The sequence below is a fragment of the Hibiscus syriacus genome, unplaced genomic scaffold (genome assembly GCF_006381635.1).
Source record: "Hibiscus syriacus cultivar Baekdansim isolate YM2019G1 unplaced genomic scaffold, ASM638163v2 tig00014083_pilon, whole genome shotgun sequence".
Taxonomy (NCBI): Eukaryota; Viridiplantae; Streptophyta; class Magnoliopsida; order Malvales; family Malvaceae; genus Hibiscus; species Hibiscus syriacus.
In genome coordinates this window covers 9,688-26,205 of record NW_024062315.1, presented here as the reverse complement: position 1 = coordinate 26,205, position 16,518 = coordinate 9,688, and the positions used below count along the sequence as shown (strand labels likewise).

At 32.5% G+C, this 16,518-nt stretch overlaps 1 protein-coding gene and 1 pseudogene across 4 annotated transcripts; one reads left to right on the top strand and one right to left on the bottom strand.

The window, feature by feature from the left end:
* Window positions 1–522: 522 nt before the first annotated feature.
* Window positions 523–3,394, top strand: LOC120206902 (annotated as a pseudogene).
* A 1,284-nt stretch (window positions 3,395–4,678) lies between these two features.
* LOC120206899 (pyridoxal kinase-like) lies at window positions 4,679–15,747 on the bottom strand. Of its 4 annotated transcripts, none has more exons than XM_039206463.1 (13): window positions 15,419–15,747; window positions 15,114–15,247; window positions 13,960–14,053; window positions 13,698–13,802; window positions 12,649–12,732; window positions 12,139–12,212; window positions 11,846–11,910; window positions 10,666–10,729; window positions 9,945–10,010; window positions 9,188–9,244; window positions 6,678–6,722; window positions 6,544–6,597; window positions 4,679–5,016 (listed from the first exon to the last, which is right to left on the bottom strand). In XM_039206463.1, the coding sequence occupies exons 2-13, from the start codon at window positions 15,192–15,194 to the stop codon at window positions 4,876–4,878; spliced, it is 930 nt and encodes a 309-aa protein (XP_039062394.1). In that variant the 5' UTR covers window positions 15,195–15,247; window positions 15,419–15,747; the 3' UTR covers window positions 4,679–4,875. The 4 variants fall into 4 exon arrangements, with proteins under 4 accessions (XP_039062394.1, XP_039062395.1, XP_039062393.1 ...); XM_039206464.1 differs by having other exon boundaries at window positions 6,544–6,594; window positions 15,114–15,228; XM_039206462.1 differs by having other exon boundaries at window positions 15,114–15,228; window positions 15,419–15,745.
* Between the last annotated feature and the right edge of the window lie 771 nt (window positions 15,748–16,518).

The window sequence follows — 16,518 nt, the reverse complement described above, 5'->3', positions numbered from 1 at the left end:
AGTTTCCAGGGTAAACTACATGTTTAATACATAAACTAATATTTTTATTTTATTTTAGTATCAAACTTTATTTTTTATAATTATACATAATGTTTAATTTAGGTTTTAATTTGGTATCCATCATCAAAAAATTAACAAAATTGTTGATTAACATTTTTTATTTTATTCAATGATGTAGCATTAATTTATAATGACACGTTAACATCACCGTTAAGTTTTTAATGATGGGATACCAAAATGAAATATAAATCAAACATCAAGTGATTTTTAAAAAAAATTAAGTTCTACACTAGAATAAAAATAATAATTTAGATATTAATCTTTAACTTTGAAATAATATTAAAGTATTTTTTTATCTTTTTAGTGATTTTGGATAATTGATATCAATGAGAAGTATATCTTAATTTGAGAGAAATAACTATTTCTTAATAATTTATAAAAATAAATTATCTATTTTATCATAAAGTTTGAGTTTATAGCTCGAAACTTAAATAGATAAGGAGTCGAGTGGTTGAGTAACAATCGTAAAATAAAAAGAAAGTGTAGGATAAAAAGAGAGAAGAGAATGGCAAAGTTCTCTGTGGGGTTCGAAGAAGACGGAGAAGGGCCAAGCAACCGTGTCCCTAAGCGTCAGAGGGCGGAGCGTGTTCTTGATATAGAAGGATCAGGTCAAGAAGAATCCGAAGAAGACGAAGAATCGGAAGGCGAGGAAGCATTTGAAGGAGGAGAAGAAGGAGCAGAAGAATCTGAAGGAGAAGAAGAATTGGAGGAATGTGGAGCTGAGCAAGGAGCAATGAGCCCTCAGACTACTCGAGATGGATCTATTTCAATTACGTTAACTGACCCTGAAGTTCTTGATTGTTCCATCTGTTACGAGGCCTTGAGTATCCCTGTTTTTCAGGTTGGTATTTTAATTATTGGTTATCGAGTGATTTGGGATATGGGTTTTCTTTTCTTTGGTGAAAAACGTCCAATTTTTCGGTTATTTTCTTTGTTTTATGGTGAAAGGATTGGGTTTTTGGAGTGGGTTTTAATTTTTGGGTTAAAAAGGTTTCGTATTTCAGTGTTTTCCCTTTAATATGCACCTGAGTTTTTTATTGGTGAAATGCTTCTAAAATTTGTTTAATTTCTTGATTTTGGCCCATAGATTTTACCTGCTAGGGTAAACTTTTCAAATTCATCGATGTTTTCAAATTATATTTCTTATTTTCTTCATTTACAGTTTGTGTTTCTCTTTTCAACTCATATGTTCTTTAAATTTATATGAAATGAATCCATCAACACTAGTTATTCATGCAAAACTTTGAATACTGATTTGGGGCATATGATTATAGAGAATTTGCTTAGCTTTGGACTTCGGTCTATTAGTTGGTATTGTTCATTTATACTTTCTGGATGAAGACGAGGTTCTTCCATTGAGCAAATCTGCTTAAATTCTATAAATGAATACTAGGATAGAAGTTGTGTCTGCTCTTATTTAATGGACTGCTAAAACGAACCATATGGATGGTGAATAAAGTGATTGTTAGCTTCTATGGAAGAGGATGATTCATAAGTTGATGGATCATGAGAATGATGTGGAATTCTCATATTTCATATTTCCTATACGAATTTGTAAGGGAAAATAAGTAAAATAGTTGTTCTGAGTTAAATCTAAATAGCTATTTCAAAATGCATTGCAAGTTTTCTGTGTACTTGAAGGGTCTTTGGAGGGTCATATCCCTATGCTCATGTTGAATATCTGTTGCATGGGAACATAAAGAAAAATGAATAATTAGTGCAATATATTGAGGTTTAGTAAGCCGGTAACCTTTTCCTACTGGCAAGATCTTAGTTACATCTATAGTTTCAGGATTTTCAAGTTATTATAAATAGTCAGATATAAGCAATATTGGAAGAATAGGTCATTCCTATCTCTCTTTAATCATATAATTAAGACATTCCGGGTCCCACAAGAGTACTTTTTAGGAGTGTTGTCAATATTTGGACATGCAGTCGCCTGTCAGTAGAGGAAGGATGAGCCTTTCGAGATTCTAACCTCTTAAGATGATTGGGAGTTATGTTGTTCCGACTTCAAATTTTCTTTTAGCACCCATATTTTTGGATATGGTATGGGATAAGGCCCTCCGACTCCGAGTACTCTCCATATACATGGGAAAACTAAGAAAAGATTGAACATATCTATGCTAGACACATACCTGTATTCAACACTGACACCCAAGTCTTAGTAAATGTAGACGGGGAAGTTGTTTGTGGGTTTTAAAGTGTTGTTCATATTTAGACGTGTACATAATGACTTTAAACCACTTTAACATGTCACCGTGATTTATTTAGACCTGTTCAGACCAGAATTTGTGGGAATGAAGAAAAACCATGGAATGTTTAATTCTTAGCTTCTTGTAACGAACTCTTGAAGGGCCATCTTTGATGTCAACAAAAGCTTTTTCATGGTTTCTTACGTAATTTGTATTATTTTTATCCTTTCGAACTGAAGGGTGTTTTGGTGGATGGATTTGGCCTTTTCCGATGGAAAGATTTTGTTTGATTGAAATATCAAATAAATTTCCACATTTTTGCAATTTTATTATTCATTTGTTCATGCATTAAATGCATCCTGTTAAATTTGTATGTGTTTGATTGGCAATTCAGTGTGAGAATGGGCATATAGCTTGCTCTACTTGTTGTATCAAAATGTGGAATAGATGTCCATCCTGTTCAACTCCGATTGGCTACAGTCGCTGCAGGGCGATTGAGAAGGTTTTGGAATCCGTCAAAGTGTCATGCCAAAACTTGAAGTACGGTTGCAAAGAAGCATTCAGTTATAGCTTGAAGCAGAAACATGAAAAGACATGTTCTTTTGCTCCATGTTCATGTCCACTTTCCGAGTGCTGCTTTGAGGGTTCATCAGAAGAATTAAGTGCACACTTTGGTAATGTACACAGGTATTCTGCAACACGTTTCCTTTACGATGTTTAGAAACCGTCACCATAGGAGTTTCTGAAAAGTCACTCATTCTTCGGGAGAAGATGGAAGGTCTTTATTCATTCTCCACAACAAGGTTGAGACTTTGGGGAATGTAGTCACCTTGAGCCGGATTGGACCCTCAACCGAGAGAGGTTTCTTCTATGAACTAATTGTGAAAGCTCAGGCTGATGTAAGCACTCTTAAATTACAATCCTCCACAAAGAGCAGTCCGAAACGGGTTGATAGCCCACAGTCATTAGGGTTTCTCCTGGTTCCAAGTCAGTTCTTCAGTGCTTCTCGGCAGATCAAGATGGACCTCCGGGTGTGGTGTTCCGATCAATTTTCTTGCTCTCAAAGACCCAGTGGTGCGTAATTCTTGTAAATCTTGGTGCATAAACCAATGAACTCCAGTTGTAGCAATTGTTATTTAAGTACTGCAAAGTTACTAATTCATAACCAAGTTTGCAGTTACCTTTTGAATTTAATTAAATGAATAATATATATGTTCATTTGAACTTCATAACCAAGTTTGCTCCATGAATATCAAATTACCTAAACGTGAAAGAGGTTAGGCGTTAGGAGGACCAAATTGTTCCAATTTCACATTCAATTTCAAACTACTCCACTGCACTTCATCCATCTAACCTGAAAGTAAATTTAACTCGTTTGGTAAGGCTGCCAAAAAGTGATTTTGGCTAAAAAAAAGTTGGTTTTAGGAGCAAAAGCAATACCAACCTATTAGAATTTAAAAGAATAAATATGTTTAAAATATTGGTTTGAAACCAACCGTAAAAATTAATTTTCCAACTTTTCTGATTTTTAATTGCGTCTGAAAGCAATTTATGCTTTTACCTTACGTTAACTTTGAAATTTTTAAATATAAATAATGTATTATTACATTTTGTTTCAATAATTTAATGTTCGTATTTTAAAAGAAAATTATTGCTTAATAAATTGTTTCAATTATCTGAAAGAAATTAAAATCTATGATTTATATATTAAAAAATTAATAGTTTATCATCAATATTAAAGAGTAGAGGAAAATGGATGTTCGCGTCAGTGGTCTTAAAAGAGGGGAGAGGCAGTCGGTCACTGTAGAGGCTGTCTCACATGACAAAAATAGTGCTAAGTCAGTCAGTTTACACGTTACATCAATATTTTGTCACCAAATAACGATTAGTAACATCAATGATCGATTTATTATAAATTAATAACATTAATTTTAAAACATCGTAGAGGAACAAAAACTTACGTAATTTACCCTTTCCATTTAATTTACAAAACTCGAACGGGGAAACGACACGATCATTATAGTTCACTTCATCCCCAAAGTTCAGCTTGTTTTCATTCTCAGATTTTCAAGCCATCTAAAAGTGCTAATAAAAAACCAGTGATATCTTTCGTTATCAAATGGTCCAAGTTACTTTACTGCTCTATCAAATAATTAATGCTTTAAAACTCTTTGTAAAAGCCCTAATTGATGAATTTACAAGTATAAGTCTTTATACGAGACAAACAATATCAATAGTTAAAGAATTTTATTATTTTTAAAGGTCAAACACGACAGCGATGTTTGAACGTTCATTATCAAATTATTGAAAATCTTATAATAATAATAATGATCCAAACTGTAATAAATCTGGTTTTTCCACCAACATTTTGGATTGCATTCATAATCTTCCAGTGCTTTGAAACGAACCCTTCATATTAATAATTATGCAATGATTTATTTCATTTTAATTCAAATTATAAATATTATTTTGAAACGAAACATCAACTTTCTGAATTACAATACATGAAAATGACGTACCATGAGGACCGTATGACAGGCTTATATGACATAATAAGCAATCTATTAGATTGAATCCATTACTTTAGTTTCAATACGCACCACTCACCGTGTATTGGGTTTCAGGTGTATTTATGAGCTTTGAATGACAATTTCGGTTCGCGGATGTCATCCTGACTCTGAATCAACCGGATCTCTAAGCTGCTTGATTTTGAATCAAATCCGGCACTTGTATAGTCATTCAATGTCCTCTGCAAAAGTGCCTACAGAAAGTTTAAACATGAATGAAATATGGTTTTGAAAATAAACCCTTAACTCAGAATAAAACTGCAAGGGTTTGTTGACCAAATAAAACTGTACAACATAAATGGAAGTTTTTCCCTCATTTATACAGCCGAAATCGAGTCAAGTCAAATCTCAAACTATAAGGAGCTGAACTTGAAATTCAAGCTCAATGAAGTTTCACTTTCAAAACTCAAGCTTGATTCCGGACAAAAATCAAATTGCTGGGTTAGCTCGATTAGGTTAGACTAAGCCGTTTACCCACTGAAAAATAAGTGAGTCTCGTACTTGACTTCAAACTCGATTACTTATTTTGAGTCGAGATTAACTAAATATATTAAACATGAAGCTCACAAACTACTAGAGACGAGCATCAAAATACTCAAATTTGATTCACTCAATAGCTTATGTTTACTTGAGCTCCAGCTTAAGCTGAACTTGACAATGACCAAGTTGAATTTGAGATTTTTCAAGCCAAACCCAAGTGACTTGCAAGAGCAAGTGTACTGCTTATACCCCTAGTCATGAATGCCTATGGTTTCCACAAATTAACCTAAGATGCTCGAGCATGAGAGCACAATTTGAATAAGCATTCCAAGGGGGGTAAAACTATATACATTTTATATCTATTGATTGGCCATAAGAAGAAAAAAATTGCAATCCACCAAGTGCAGCTGTTTGGGATGTAAGTGTTTGTGTAGAACATCCATTCAGAGGCCATGTTCAAGTAAAATCAGTAAGAACACTTTAACCCATACTTGATTAATGTAAATCCAATTTATACAAGGCCAAATTCTAAAGCCTTTGTAATTTAATATTATTTTTATGTTCTGTAATAGTTGTTCTAAAATTTAGAATTCATTAATCAAATTGCAACAACTTATAACTCGTTCACATGAAGTTTGTAGTGAAAGAAAGTCTTTTGCATCCTAGTGCTGGTTCATGGTTTCGTGATAACTCAGCCTAGATCAACAGGTAGACTAATCCTCAACAGATCCAAGATTACAAAGTTTCATCAACTTAAGAATAGGAATGATTAGCACTGAGCAAAGAAACAAGAAACCGAAAAGCAATTCATACCACAATGTTCAATTTGGTTTTGGTTCAGTTCTTATTAAATTCCATTTGATTTCTGTTTGCATAATAATTGAATGTATTTGTTTTGGCTTTCTATCAATAAGTCAAAAACCGTAATTACTGAACCAAATTGTATTTTAAATTTTTATACTCTAAAAATAAAATATTTATTTTCTAACGAAAAAATATTATATAACAAAGACGGATTAAAGAGATGAACTAATCTTTTTAAACAATGAAAGTTGGTTCGTGTCAATTCAGACTTCAAAAGGCAAAGTATTCAATTCAATTTTTAAAATCCAAAATATCACAAACATTCGTAATTTTTTTCTAAAACCGAGCCAGACCATTATCGCTCCTAATAATGAAGCAGGTTGAGTGCTGTTTCAAAAAGTACAATTTGCACATTAGATTTTGGATAGAATAATTACCTGCAAACTTGATACAGAAAGCTCCGCTGCCTTATCAAGGTTGTCGGGAAATTTCTGAGCAAAATAAAAAGTACAGCTAAGAAATTAAACCTTTATATAGAGGGTTAAGGCAGGAGTATAAACAAGAAAATTACATTACTCCACCCAAGAAGAAGTGCAGTCATTAGATCTCCTGTTCCCTACAAACATATGGATATTCATCAATATAATTTCCAACGCTGCATGGTCGGTATACAAATAATGAAGAACAAACAACAAAAGAGAACACAACATCAATGTCCTACTATAGTTGCACATAAAGCTAGGAACAAGAAAGCATAATTATGAAACTTGATTATCTGAAAGAGGGAAAACAACTGAAATGTATTTTTTTGTTACATCAAACATTCTAGCAGGATTAATTGCATACGTAGTGTCAGTGAACCCTTAGTTTTTACTATTCAAATATTAAAAAATATCAGAAGGTTCAAAAGAAATTCCCTGTAGAATTCAAGTTCCACCAGTAATGTAATATATCAATTGAACATATGATAAGCTGATATCTACTAAGGGTTATGATATATCCAGAGCATGGCTCTTAAGATGATACACCTTGCATAAAAATGCTGGGTTTGGATTTGTAGATAGAGATGAAATAGTATAATCATACTTAAAAAGTTGAAAAAATGTTCTCCTAGTAAAAGTTGCATTGCATTTAGGAACGACAAATTGTGGGTATATACGCCCAACAGACTCCACATCAATCCACTCTGAATGAAATGTTTTATTTATTTATTCATTTTAAAGCATGAGCAGGGTGCAGCAAATCAGTTTTGTTCAATACTTGTTTGGCTCCAACCATCTAAAAAACTATTTTACACCTTAAGATATTTTATATTATATATATATATATACAAAATTATGTTCATAAGTAAATTAGAAATATTTTTTTAGTCTTATATTAAAAATAATTAATCAAAAAGGAAATGTTGATTGGTTATAGATAATCAATATCATTGGAGAAAGGGATTTCCAACAACCATAAAAGAGTGGAGTATAAGGGTTATGTTAATTCCCACCACCACTCCGTTTCATTGACATCCCCTAAAATTAGCATTAAGCATGCTACTAGCTGAATAATGTTAAGGATATATTAGAGTTGCATGTCTGGCCAAGGGGATGACAGATCAAAACTTAACGTCTATTATAAATAATTAACAAGACTCACAATTCAAGGATGGAAACAGTCATCCAAACCTGCAGGCAGTCAATTCTAGTAAGAAAGAAGATACTATATATTATGCTTAACTTTTTCACTGGATGTACTTTTACTAGTAAGAAAGAGGATAATATCAAATTCTCTAGTCTCTCTACTTCTCAATATTTGAGAATTCAACAGCAGACATGGGACTACAAGGAAATAATGCATATTGGAAAAAAGAAGAGGAAAGAAAACGATTCTGCATTTTTTTTATAGATTAACTAGATCATTCTTTAGAGTTTATGACCGTAATTATATATCTTTAGTGTGTCTAATAAACACACATACACAATCATACATAAAAAAAAATGCACCTTCACTCAAGCAAACGCTTTTTATGCACTCTGAATCTTAGGCAGTATAAGAATTCTAGTACCTACAGTGCACCTAGCACCCTTGACGATACTGGTCAATCAACCAAATTTCCATGCTTGATCAAATACTTGCCCTTACTTAACATAGGAATCTTTTCATAATCACGGGGCCAAAAGCTAGTATTATATTCAAAGTCCCCACTGCATTAATAGTTTGATTAGACAGAACATATCCCCTTCAGAAGTCTGAGACCAAACGTGAGGGCTCTTCAATAACAAACAATGTGTTAATTCAATGGAAAATGTACTATCGTAGCTTGATTGAGTTGCATTAAACATAATGCAGCTTCAATTCCTAATCCTGAAAACTACTCTATCGTCATAACCCAAAATCACTACTTCATTTCAACCCCAAAAATCAAACGAAAGTCTGAGTGGACACACACACTTCCTTGAATCTATTAAAAGTCAACTTCCTAAAAATACCATAAAGAAAATATGTTATGCTTTCTGCACTCAACAGATAACTCGACTTTGGCCTCAAGCAGCTCAAAGATGTAATTCCAAGAGTTGTACCTGAAGTTCTTAAGTTACCCTCTTGGTAAAGGTTTACAATTAGTAGCGCGGGTAATAACTACCCTTGTGTTGGCTGAAGTCCATTGGTGCCCATGCATACAAAAAAGAGAATCAGTAGCACCTCCCTCCAAATGTTTTGGTTTGCATTGGAATTGCACATACTTTAAGAAACAAGTAGTTCATTTAATTGAATGCTTTTACTTGCTTGATTTGGTTGCCTTTAGTAATTTTTAATAAAATTGGGCATAAAACTGAAAGTAAGTTCTTCCTTATTTATTCATAACTGGATACAGTTTGTTAAAAAAAATGTCAGCAATGCATTAGTTCTAAGCCAAGCTACAGGTCCAAATCTCAGTAACATCTAGGCTTTCTAACAATACCAAGGTATCAACACAAACAACCATAAGATCGGTGTGCAAAAAACAAGACAGGATAACCTCAAGACCAAATTATCATAAATGAAAAGGTCCATGTTTCAATTTGCAACAAGCAGTTCATGAGGAAATTTGCATACCGTAAAATAAGCAGGAATTTTTGGTATTACAATCTTGAACTGCTCAGGAGCTTGTTTCTGTCAAAATCAATACCACAACAAACAGAGAAAAGCTTGTCAATAAGATAAAATTGCCAACAAAAACAGTGTACTAGTTTAATCATAAAAAATGCACAGAAAAGGCAAATATTGTTTCTTATTGCACATTTTGCAGATACTTATGAATCGCTAAATCATATTGGAGTCAAGCAAGTACAAAGATTTAAAAAATAAATTATATTAAATTGTGCGTCATAGATTCAGAAGCCAAAACCAGAGAGTCAACCAGTTGGATTTTGAATTCATAATTTCATCGAGTACAGAGAGAAGAACAATAAAAGTGAAATACTGCCATTTAGTACAACAGTTTACCAAAAATGACTAAATACAAAAAAAATCATAAATAAAAATGCATAACTGGTTGAACCGCCGTTTTTTTTTGTTCTGGTTCCTGACTTTTTAGCGGTTCACTTTATTTCCGACTATATGCCACCAGTAAAATCGGTCAAACCAACGGTTCCCATTCCAACCGGCCAATCTGGTCCGGTTTACAACACTGATCAAAGATGCAGTCATTTCAGTGCAAAAAAGCATCTATAACAAAATATAACACAGACAAGTAGCAGAAATTTCATGTAGATAGTGTTTTTGGACCTAATATTAAAAAGAAAAGCATCAGATTTCAAATCGGCCAGCAGCTTAAATATAAAGTCAAGTGTGTCACAATCAGCGGACCCACCTTATCTTTTAGATGACTGCCAATGAGAAGAAGATTGCCTTCTATATTGATGCTAGTAATCACAACCTGAGACAATCAACATTCACATAAAATGCTGTAAAGGAGATATGAGAGCTGAGTTCTAATTTATAAATACAAGATGTAAACACAGGCAAGAACCATATAGTGCTTTCCACATGTACTGGAAGATAAATGCGAGGTTTTCTAATCTCAGGAAAAAAAACGCTTCACTGGAAGAGTCCAGAAAGGTATATTTTCCACAACCATAACATGAACCACAGAACCCATTATACCTTCTTAGAATACAATTTACAGAAGCCATTTGAGAACAATGAACTAATATCATTTTTTGTGTCTCTACGTCTACACACATTTTAGGAGTAGGCAAAACTCCTTTCCCATCTTGAGTTCAAACTTAAGGATATGAGGCTTAAAGCAGAGTTGCATCCTATCAAAACCCAACTTGTTTTTAGTTTTTAATCTGTTAGTGTTGCCAGAATATTTTGGAATTAAGGGAAAGGCATGGAAAATCTGCCCAATTTAAATTACATTTCTTTTTTATAAGGTTAAAATAATGGAAAAAGAAAAAAAAAATATTCAGCCTTGCACTAGATGCAGAATGAAAAGAGGGAACAAATTAAGACAGAAAATAGTTTTTCATGTAGAAAGTTCTAAGCCATGAACGTGTACGAAATGCACAGAGGGAAAGGAAAAAAAACACCTTCGAAGGTCCAGCAGCATGAAGAATGTTGCATGCTTTCCGACCATCTATTTCAGAAGCAATCCTGCAGCAACAATATATTCTAAGAAACTGCAACAGAATGATGCAGCAAAAGATAGCTTACAATCGCGAATATAGCAAGACAAAGACCTCAAATAGTAAAGTCATTCTGATACAAATTGCCATCAAAGCAAAATGGATATGAGGTGCAGCATATAGGAACACTGGGTGCAGAGAGAGAACCAAGAGAATATGCTCGTGCAACCTTTACAAGACAGAAAAGAAAATGACTACAAATTGAAATGAAAATAAACCAAAAAAACATCTCTTAGATCCAAGAAAAGATGAGTTGGACAATCTCTGAAAAGCCTGAAGAAACAAGATCTGCTTTTGGCCAATATCCAGAATGTCACTCCTAGCAGACCTTTTGTGTTTTTGTTTTTCAAGCACATCGATCCAAAATAGGGTAAATAAAACCCATTATAATCACTAAAGAGCCTGTGAATTTGTTTATGTTCCTTTTTCTCAGTAACAACCAATTCATTTGCATTACATGAAATAAATATCCTGAGTCAGCTTTGAATCCGGTGGTTTTCAAATTAGACATGAAAGAACTGCTTGTTTTGAATTTAACCGTTCCTATTAATTTACCAAAACCTGAAAACCAAAGAACCACTTGTTAAAAAGCAACACACTCAATCTAATGGTTTCTAAAGATGATATTTCCTTTGAAAGATCTAGTTAGTAAATGATGCTATCAGAAACTCTTCTGTTGACCCAACGAACCATAATCAGTGATTCCCAATCTCTGACTCTAGATCGTAAAAGTCATCCCGTTCCCTAAATGGTATCAGTTTTTTTTTTGTCTTTTGCACCATACAACGAGAAGAAGAACCAAGCAATCCTCCTCGAAATCATACTGATGCTCATAAACAAATAAAACATTAAAAAACCTGGTTCTTCTAAAAATAAAAGGCTTGAGAATTCAGATTTTGGAAATCTTTTAGTTCAATTTTATAAGATATCAACAGTTTTGCCTTCTTGAAGCAACAATCCAAGTCCCAAAAGCTTCCCCAGAAAAAATAAACAAAAAGGAAACAACATTATTGTTTACAGCAAACGGAATTTTAGAACAAAACAAATGAGCTTCAACTTTTTTTATTATATAGTCTGAAAATACCTCAATTTAGTCAACAGTTCTGCTTCAAATTGGTTAGGAGTCAACATTGAAGCCACTGGGACAACCTAGCCATAAGAAATATTACTAGTAACGATAACAAGTTACAACTATACAATTTAAACAGCTAACTGTGCATCAAGATAATTATGCACATTTCTTCCAATATGATTAAACAATTGATTGATATTTAAGATTTCAATTTAAAAGTGTAGTCATGTATGAAACAACCAAATCTGCAGAAGGATATAGAAATGGAACAATTGGAAGCTTTCAGATAAAAATTGATAGCTCACCTTTTCACGATATATGGATACCAGATCTTCAGGGACGTAGAGCTTTCCTTCATCACCCATCACTGGATCACAAACTAGAGAAGAAACGACAGGCCTTAGAAAAAAGGACCTCCCTTTTCAGGGTATTTTTTTCGTTTTTGGTGGTGAGGGATAGGGTTGGGCAGTGTACATCAAACATTATTGAAGACAAGAAAATGATCCAAGTGGAAAAAAACATTTTCATTTAGCATCACATACGATAAACTGATGAAAGGGTGAGGAAGCGTTTTCTAGATCCATCAATGCAAACTTTTCATTTTATTGTTTCTGCAGTATTAGTACTTTCTTGAACCTACATTTTTGTCTCAGATTTGTAATTTCATATTAAGCAAGCAGAAGATGAAGAATACAACGTTAATTAGTTATATCGATAATGATTTGAACAAATCATCTTCTATAATCATGAGTTAAATTTATTTCAAAAAGGACCAAACACAAGCAAGCATAAAGATTAGAGTAGAGTAGACTTGCCATAGGTAAGATTTGGATTAATTGAGCGAAGCTTGTCTACAACCTCCAATACAGAGTTTAAAAAAGAATCAGAGCCAATATAACCTGCAAATTCACCATGAAAAAATTAAAGCAATAATTATCGAAACAGATAACCCTGTTGGTAAGAAAATGTGATGAATTTGACAAATAGCGGCAACAAAGAGTAAATCCACTAGTTGATTACAGAAAGAGAAAAATAAAAAGTGAATAGAAACAAATGGTGTTGCACAGCTATTTCTAATGTCTCAAAGTACTGATGAATTATCAATTCATTCAAATTAGTTAACTAATCAAAGCACAATTATATTAAATTGATGTTTCATTTTAATTATTTGTTAAATTTTTAATTAACTATGAATTTTGCCTTTTACCATTTCCATTTACTTGATAACAGCTTTTCAAAAAGCAAAAAAACCAAGTTTTAAGGACAACAAACAGGAGCCTAAACAAATTAAGAGGTTCTGGAAATTTGACCAATAACATGATTTTTAAACAGTTCAAGCACTCATTGATAAGAAACTATTATTTTAAAAGTTATTTCCCTTCCCAAGAAAATGGCATGATTTTTGGACCAGTTAGGTATTCATTGATAAGAAACTATCACTTTAAATACTAATTCCTTTTTTTGCCGTCCCGTCCCCTGTGTCAAGTTTAATGCCTCAAATGAAAAAAAAAGAGAGGCTATATTTAAGATATGAATAAATAAAACAACTGAAATTCAATACAAAAACATCCAGGTGAATACCTTGTGACACAAATTGCTACATATACAACATAGGATGTGTAATTTTGTTTCCTTTCTCTATAGTGAGTATACAATTCCAGAGAACCACTCATTTAACACAACAAAGAACTTCTCTTCTTCATAAATAATGTTATATGTTCCTTTACATTTAAATATTGTATAATAATTCTTTTCCTTTTCTTTCTTTCTTATTTTTATAAATGGAGAAAAGATTATAACAATCTATAGAATTTGACACCATGAAACAGTTTTCATTATCAAAGAGCAACCAGAAATAAAATACCTGTTAATAAATGAGTGTAGTACAATAAATTATTAGCTTCAAGGCCTTCTATTAAATCCAACAATTCACGTCCATTTAGAACTTGACCCTTAAATGTTGGGTACCCTGCACAATTTTCAGATAGATTAAACTATGCTAGATAATGTATTTTGGTCAGAAGTCAGAACACCAAGCCTGAACTTATACAGATTTACAGATGACATCACACTGAATATACGGCCTCAGATTTGCAGACTTTTGAGCAGTAATATAACCAGCTTGCCTGTATGATTCGAAAACTGTACCGAATTGATTGGATCCACATCATAGCCTAATAGTTGAAGAGGAAAAACGGCTGACTTGTTACCAACATATCCCTAAGGAGGAAAAAAAATGATGAAATTAGGTTACAATAGGAATAGAACTTATCAGAAAAATTATAATATTCAAAATGCTTTTCCCAAGATGAAATTGAGTAAAGGGCCCAAGGTAAAATCAATCATACAAATACTTCACTTGTATACGTCCAAGGTTCCTTTAATTGCTTCCTTGGAGAAACGTAAGAATTTATTCCAAATATTTCAAAGATAGAGAAGAATAAACCAGTGTACAGGTAAGTACCAATGTATTAAGGACCAATTTGACATTGCTTTTGAAAAGTTCGGCTCAAGATTTAATTGTCTAAGGTTGTTGTCAGAAAGTGCTTTCGAAAGATAAAATGTTTGTTTTAGACATTATGTTGTAAAATTCAAAAAATATTAATTTAAATTCATTAATATTATTTTTCATACATATATTTTGATATATTATATATGTTGGAATTACCATTTCACTAAATTAAGTAAATCATATAATTTTTAATCTTGATATATATTTTAAATATGCTAATATAGTTAAAATTTTAAATTACAAAATAAGAAAAATGTAATGATTTAATTTAATCGTTTTTAAATTCAAAATTTAAGTGTTTGACAAATGGGTAACTTTGGTCAAAAGTTTTTTTTTTTTGACTAAAGCCAAAACTATAAATTTCATAATTTGAAAGCCCTTGTTAACTTAAGTTGAAAAGCGCTTTTGGTTTGAAAAAGTAACTACCATCATTGTTTTTGGGTACAAAAGTGCTTCTGAAAAGCAATGGCATAAGAGCAAACAACAAAATTTCTACCTAGTTCTAGATGACATGAAACAATTATTAGGTAGATATTAAGACGTACTACACGAAGACAGAAAGATCGTGATCAAAGCTAGACCATCTTCTGCTTATCGTATAAATCTAAGATATAAACCTATTCTCTTAATGCACATATATGGACACAGATGAAAGAAAAAAAAAGCATACTGAAAGCAAATTTAAAATTATAGTATTGCCTTAAACTTTTTCAAAAACCAAACAAAGATTTAAGAAAGAAAGTGTAAAACGCAAAGGAGGCGAAGTACCTGAACTGTGTGAGATTGAATGCTGAGAACTCTACCAGTATTCGATGGAAGAGCCAATGATAAAATTGGAGGTGATGCCATTTCCTACTTCTTAAACTGTAACGATCTTTGACAACTTCAATAAATTCTGAAATCTAATCAACATCAACCAACAAGGAAATAAATTTAAAAAATTAATTTTTCCGAAGAAATTAGGTTTTTATCAGGGAAATCGTTAACTTTATTGAGAAATATTGAGTTTTTTTTTCATAAAATGCCCAATTGAAAATAAGTATGCAATACTTTAGATATTTTTGTTCATTTACTTGCGATATATGAAGCACGAACACGGGGGAACCCCCTGGTACCGGTGTCAAAGAGATGTCCAACACAGACAAGGACACGGACACGCCCGGATGTGTACGGGACACCACCGGACACGACAAAAGAAAAGGATACAAAGAACTGCGAACACGTTCAAGACACGGCAAAAAAAAGGAGGAATGCTTGTCCAGTGGTGACTGGCTGTGGTGTGGAAAAATGGAAGAAGAAGCAAAAGAGATGAAAAAGGAGGATGCAGGTTCTGAGAAAGAGAGTCAAAACCCTGGAGACATATACGATCCAACCCTACATAGAGGAGATGAGGCAAATCAGATTGGGAGATGAGACGAATCTTTCGAATTGAGTCAAAGCGGAGTTAGGTTAAATCCGTCAGCCCCAACCACACGACAAATCAGGTTCAAATCTTTTCAGAAATTTAAAAATACAAATTATTAATATAAGATTAAAAAGTAGTCAAAATAGATGTAATTATAAAATTTAATAATAATGTAATTTTTAAGTTAGATAAAGTAATATTTTTTAATAACATCAAACATTATATACTCTATTTACACTCATTAAATAACATCAAACATTATTATCCTTTGATTCAAGCAGTTGTATTTATAGGTATATATACGTTATTAACGATTAAAAAATATTCTAAATAAATATTACTTTATAATCATCAAAAATTATTTTAAAAAACTACATATTAATCATCATGGTTGATTCCACTCTTGTTAAGTTTTTAATAACAGGTTGATAGCAAGTCATAGAACACAATCAATTAAGGGAGGCGTACGATGAAACATGCAACTTCATTTGTACTAGTAAGGTTTTAATCAAAAATAGTATAATCAATATTGCTGTTGTTGTTGCATGTTTTATTATAAAATGTATCAAGAAGAACTAGTTAGAAAATTATGTATTTTGTAATTGCATGTGACATCGTAGCATGAACAACCCTTCAAGTTTAGGGAGACCCCTTATCACAAGGTTTGGATTACTCAACCATGCAAACTCATTCAGAAAAATCAAACGATGATTGCAATAGTTAAAACATCATCGTTTAAATTGTAATTATGATTCTACCCAAATAAGA